A 5,938-nucleotide genomic window follows, 5' to 3' on the forward strand; every position below is an offset into this window, starting at 1 on the left:
GAACCCGTCCTGAAGATAAAAATGTAAAGAAAAGGAGAAGATTTCGGTGAAAAAGGAGAGCGAGAACACCGCCCCTCAAGCGATACTGATCAAAATTTCCTCTCGAATGAAAGTCCTTGAAGGGCACTCAGTGGATCCTAATTGTACTATAATAAAAGAACATCTTAATATATACTGAGTTAGATCGCTTAGATAGTGTCTGGTATGAAAGAATAGAGGGTGGAATGAAATGAATTAAAATATGTTTGGTTGTCATGTGGTAATGGAATGGATTATTCCTTAAAGAATGAAGCTCCTTCCAATTATAGGATTTTCATTCCTTTTAAGAAGTGATGCTTTTTTTTCATTACTTCAAAGAATTAAAATGACCCAATAATAATAATAATTGTTATTAGTATTATTATATTGTAATTATTGTCAATATTATTATTATAGTATATTATTATTATTATCATTATTGATTTGCATATTATATTGTAATATAATTATTATTTTATATTAGAATTATTATATTTAAATTTGGTGAGTTAACATTTCACAACGCACATGCATGATTCAACGCTTTTATGATTATTTTTATTCGATTAAATAATCTCGTTGTAACGCCCGGGTTTTAAAAACTATTTTTTATGATTCATAATATTATTATTATTATTTTCTACTAATAATAATAATAATTAGTAAATAATATATATAATCCGTTTATTATTATTATTATTATTATTATTTACTACAATAATGATCCATTTTATTTTTTTGTCCATTTCATTACCACGTTCATTTTATTCTCTTATTCATTTCATTGCCCCATACCAAACAGACACTTACTATTTGTGATATAATGCATTGAGTGGTTGGGCCGGTCAATGAGAGATCCTTTGCATTTCATTCTTTACCTCCTTTTTTATTTTCGTCCTTGTTACTTTTTGTGTTTTATTAACTTGTACTCTTGTAGCTTCCTATTTTTTTAAGTCTCTTGAAATGGATCATGTTTCATTGGATAACTAAGTATTTGTGATCCATTTTGTTTCATGCTTCCTACATTATATAACATGTTCAATTTAGATACAGGTAAACGAGTCCAAACTTAATACCATATATGTTCAAACCTTTATTTTTCTTAAACTAATTAGATATCTAAATACCTATCCTAATGCATCCTTAAAATAGCCCATATCGTTGGACTCTAGTTTTGCCATCTAAACAGTTTTGGTTCACAAAACATGTAACAAAAGACTATGCTAACTAATACTCCTAACATGGTGTAATTATCAAAAAACCAAAAGCAATAAAACCAACATTATCTTCTCCATGTACATTCATAACATAAAACTTTCAAAACACTTAACCCTAGTATTTCCTCGTTTCCGGTCAAACTTCGAGTCAACAATCTCGTTAACAAAACCGCATAGAAACATGAAAAAACAAGCAAAATACACGAAACAAACTCGAACAGCATCATCTACCGTTTAAATGCGCCTTTTTCGGAGAACAAAAGATGGATTCAGGATCATTGCTGCTCGCCTCATTTCCAACTTTGTCAACCTCATCATCGTCACTATCAATGTTGCTTGGATCGGATCGGTTCTGGTGGGCCCTACGCCTGTTAACATACACATTGAAATAGTAACTAACCAAATCCTTCTTGCTTTTGTGCTTGAAATAGCTCGTTAAGTCGTCCCAAAAGGTTATACCCGCAGACGGAGGGTTTGACTTTATTATATGCTCAAACAGTTTTTCTTCATTACGTTTCCAATTAAGAGCAACACTCTCACCCATATCATCAAACTTCCATTTATAAAAAGCAGACCCCACTTCATGTTTGACCCGGTTTCGTTTCTCGGAAACATGAAACCGCACGCAGTCTAACGACCCCGGAAACTGGCAGCCACACGAATCTTGCCTTCCTTTTCCGATTCTTTCAAGCTCGATTAAACTACTTCTCGGTTCGCTTTTATCTAGAGGCCAAACTGGGGTCCCGAGCCATTTGGTGTCGGGTTCATAAGTCTGTTCGGTCCACTCGGGTACTTTGGCTTGAAAATGGCGACCCAGTGGGATCCGTTTTCGCTTTAACTTGTAACCCCAGAAAGAATCTTCATCCTCTCGGTCACTCCGGCTCCCGGTGGATGATGACTCGGAGGAATCCTGAGGCTGTGGTTTTCTTGGAGGGCATGCGGGTCGAGTCTCTTTGGCAGAAATGAGCCTCTGGCTGCATCTTGATGTTGATTTATCGGCCAGGTCATCGTACATTGCTGGATGCATCCTTAAATTCTTCTGCAAAAGAACAATTTTAATATTCTAATGGCAGTAAAAAAAATTGCAGTTATTGTATTAACACGGAATATCAAGACTGTACAAGAGCTGGAATTAACCATTGCATTAGGGCTGTTCACGGTCCAGTTCGGCCGGTTCTGATAGAATCTCTGGGTCAGACCATTAACTACAGTATTTGGAAAAATCAAACCAAACCAAACGACTAGGATTTGGTGGTATGCCGGTTTGGGCCAGTGTTTTATTACTTTATATATATCACAAGTCACACTTAAATCTTCTAAATTCAATGAAATTGTAGACTTAAAAGGATTTTATAAAAGGATAAAAATATTATAGCATAAATTCAGTTAAATTTATAATCTATACGTACTGCAATAAAGATTACTTATACAAATAATACTTTTTATATTCCAATGCTTGAAAATTGTTTATGCTTTTATTTAATAATTATATATAAAGGATTTAAAAGATAATTTTTAATATCTTGGTTGGTTTGGCTTACCTGGAGAGTTCTAAACCTGTAAACCAAATCATGAAATCTGGTTTTTCAAAACGTAAAACGAATGGTTCACTCCAAACCCAGCCAAACCAACCAACTTAGCTCGGTTTGGACTGTTCGGGTGGTTTTGGCGGATTTTAAGAAGCTGTACATTACACCGGATAGCAATATCCATCACTATACACAGTTTAGTTCAGACAAAAAATTGATTTCTCAATATATGCCATTGACTAAATCGAATCAGTTTCAGAACTTTAATACCAGATCTAGTCCTAGATGAAACTAACCGAATACATAAGGTAATGTTATTCTTCCCGGTTTAGATTCAGTTCTGGATCTAAAGAAAACTACCTTAAGCATTATGGATACTGTTTTCTACACATTATCAGAAATTCAGAACAGTTTCTCAATTTTCAACATTAAGCATAATAGTTGCACTGTTTATTTTCAACACTTTGTGTGTCATACTACTGACGTTAAAATTTTTAAATTTTAATCGGTACTGTTCCTGTAGTAATATTCAACAAGTTTATTATTTATGTTAGTCACTGAGCACTATAAATTCAAATGTAGTCTATACAGTTCAGAAAAAAGGGAGTGATTAATAAAATATGAAACAATAATCTCTATTTTGCAATTAAAAACAATAAATAATATAACAAAACATTCCATGAAACCCATTTGCTGACATATGTAAATGTATGCATATAAGTCAAACAAAACAGCGTAAAGTTTGTAATTTAACTCGCACATAAATAAACAAGTTAAACAATTCAAGTCGAAAAATGGTCAAGTTTGATTATATTTTCGTTTTTTATCAACTGATTAAAACTAGAAAACTTTAAAAAAAAACCAAAAAAATGGGTCAAGAGTCACCAAAGTGTATCTGAATTCCTAAAGCCTCTTTAACTAAAAAATTTAGACTATCACATTAAATCTATGCAGTGAATGCGCAAAAATATCAGATATCGGTCAAGGACCGATGTCTGAGATATCAGTTATTGCAGTGGGATATCGGTAATCGGTAATTTTATTATCATGCAGAATTCATATATATAGCAATTTAACACTAGCAATTCAATATACCATCCTACCATTAACAAATTTAGACTTAAAACACAAACAATAAACACTAAAATTTGAGAAATAAGACATAAAACACTGATATCCAAAATATCGATGATATATCGGTCAATATCGAGCGATAATATCGGTTCGGATATTCTGACCAATATTTCACATTGGGGCCGATAACCGATATCCCATCGATATTGACTGCATAGATTAAAATCATATTTGAGATGTGAATAATAAAATCTACAGAATATTAAAAAAGTGAATTTCTCATGTGAACATACAATGACCAAATAATCTAAAATATAAAGTCCAAACTAAACGCAAGTGCACATTAAGAAACAATATATAAGCATAAAGTAATCAACTTAGTATCTAGCACATCAAGAACATATAGAATTCCAAATTGCATCAAACAGTACACTTTCAGTAATTCAGATAACAAGATTCATATATAAGCAATTGAAAAAAGATAACTAAAAATACCTGCCACTTATGTTTGGCCTTCGGGTCAACATTAGTCTGCAAAAGCCTTACCTCTCGAGCCGAAAGAACCTGCTTCCACACATGTTCACCTCCATAAATCTTCCATTTTGACCTTTCAGGCATCGACCCAATAGCAAGATCACACGGGTCTTTTGACACGCGTTTAACCCAATCCAACATTGGCAAATAACGTTCTCGTTTCCTCTTTCGACTCAACTCGGTTTCTTCTTTAGTAGCCGACTCAATAACCAAACCATCTTTAACATCTAATCCTTCAACCGACCCGACATAACTCTGCGAATCTTTAACACCCAATCCTCTCTCCACAAACTCCTTGTAATCTTTCATCTCAACATCCAAAAAAAACTTTCGAGAATCCGAAACTTTCATCTCAACTTCACCAGAACACGAAGATTCGCTTACTAAATCTTTATTATCCTTAACAGTTTTCAAAAACCACTCATCCAACAAGTCTAGATACTTCACATAAACCACCTTCAAGCTCACCGAACACTTCAAATCACACCCTATTTCTTTCGCAACCAAATCCCAAATCCCATTACGAGAAACACTCTCATACCCGCCTTTTTCCCTCACACATAAATAAAGCCTCAACAAATTAATAGGCTTTCCATCTCCAAGCATTGGAGGAAAAGGCCTAAAACAATTACTATTACAAAACTCTTTCAAAACCCTAAACACAATTTGATTAAACACTTTCCCAAACTTATTATCAATCTCTCTTACAGAAACCCCATAATAACTGTGAATTGCTTCTAGGGTTCTAAAACAATCCAATGCACACCCATCTGCAACCTTTGACCATCCTGCCATAATATTCAAAAAATTTACAAAAAGCTTCAAACTTTTCAAGATTTTTCAAACCGTAACGACAGATCTTACAAAATTAACCAAAGAAACATGACAAATTTGAACTAAAAATCAAATCTTGAAACTGCATGTATGTAATAGATCGTATAAAGATCGAACTGGGTCACATAAATTATCAAACTTTAGCATGAAATCAAGCAAAACAAGAGTGACCAAGATGAGAAAACTGATAAATCTACAGACTTTATTTCTTGGTTTAAGGGTTTGGAATGAAAAGAGGGAGAAATTTTGAAAACCCTTTTGAAATCCGCGCCAAGAAAGGTGTGAGAGAGAGAGAGAAGGGTGGAAGAGACATTTAAGTCGTGTTTTGTGAACAGAGATCAAAAAATAAAGAAAAAAAATTCAAGATTTGTGAAGAGAATTTGTTACCAGAGAGCGGTGTGTTTTGTGAGGGGCCTCTTGTTTCTGTACTTCTGTTTCTTTAGCCCCTTTGGATTTTATTAATTGAAAACAGGATGGGTGATTGAGATTTGAGGGGAAAAAATACACTAGGGTTTTTTTATCTTACTTGAATTGGGCAACAAATAAGTTTGTTTATATTGGGGGATGATGAATCTAGCCATGGTCTTTGTTGACTTAAGATGAAGGGTATTTAGGTAATTTTGCATATATGTAGAAAGAGCTTGCAAAACTTGTAAATACATACATAGATTACTTGATCTTATGATTCTCATAGACGATGTGTAGTGGACGGCAACGAGGACGACATGTGGG

At 33.7% G+C, this 5,938-nt stretch overlaps 1 protein-coding gene across 1 annotated transcript; it reads right to left on the minus strand.

The window, feature by feature from the left end:
- Positions 1-1,283: 1,283 nt before the first annotated feature.
- Positions 1,284-5,167, minus strand: LOC143587933 (AT-rich interactive domain-containing protein 1-like). The gene is made up of 2 exons (XM_077069079.1): positions 4,334-5,167; positions 1,284-2,274 (listed from the first exon to the last, which is right to left on the minus strand). The coding sequence occupies exons 1-2, from the start codon at positions 5,165-5,167 to the stop codon at positions 1,459-1,461; spliced, it is 1,650 nt and encodes a 549-aa protein (XP_076925194.1). The 3' UTR covers positions 1,284-1,458.
- Positions 5,168-5,938: the final 771 nt, after the last annotated feature.

The sequence above is a fragment of the Bidens hawaiensis genome, unplaced genomic scaffold (assembly GCF_021521415.1).
Source record: "Bidens hawaiensis isolate Kalapana, Puna unplaced genomic scaffold, B.hawaiensis_p1.1 tig00035926_1, whole genome shotgun sequence".
In the NCBI taxonomy this organism is placed as follows: domain Eukaryota; kingdom Viridiplantae; phylum Streptophyta; class Magnoliopsida; order Asterales; family Asteraceae; genus Bidens; species Bidens hawaiensis.

Bases quoted from the DNA above. Each gene is read 5' to 3' on its own strand.
- LOC143587933 (XM_077069079.1), bottom strand. From the start codon at position 5,167: ATGGCAGGATGGTCAAAGGTTGCAGATGGGTGTGCATTGGATTGTTTT. The intron at 2,275-4,333 runs GTATTTTTAGTT...GTTCTTTTGCAG, and splicing joins AGGCCAAACATAAGTGGCAG to AAGAATTTAAGGATGCATCC.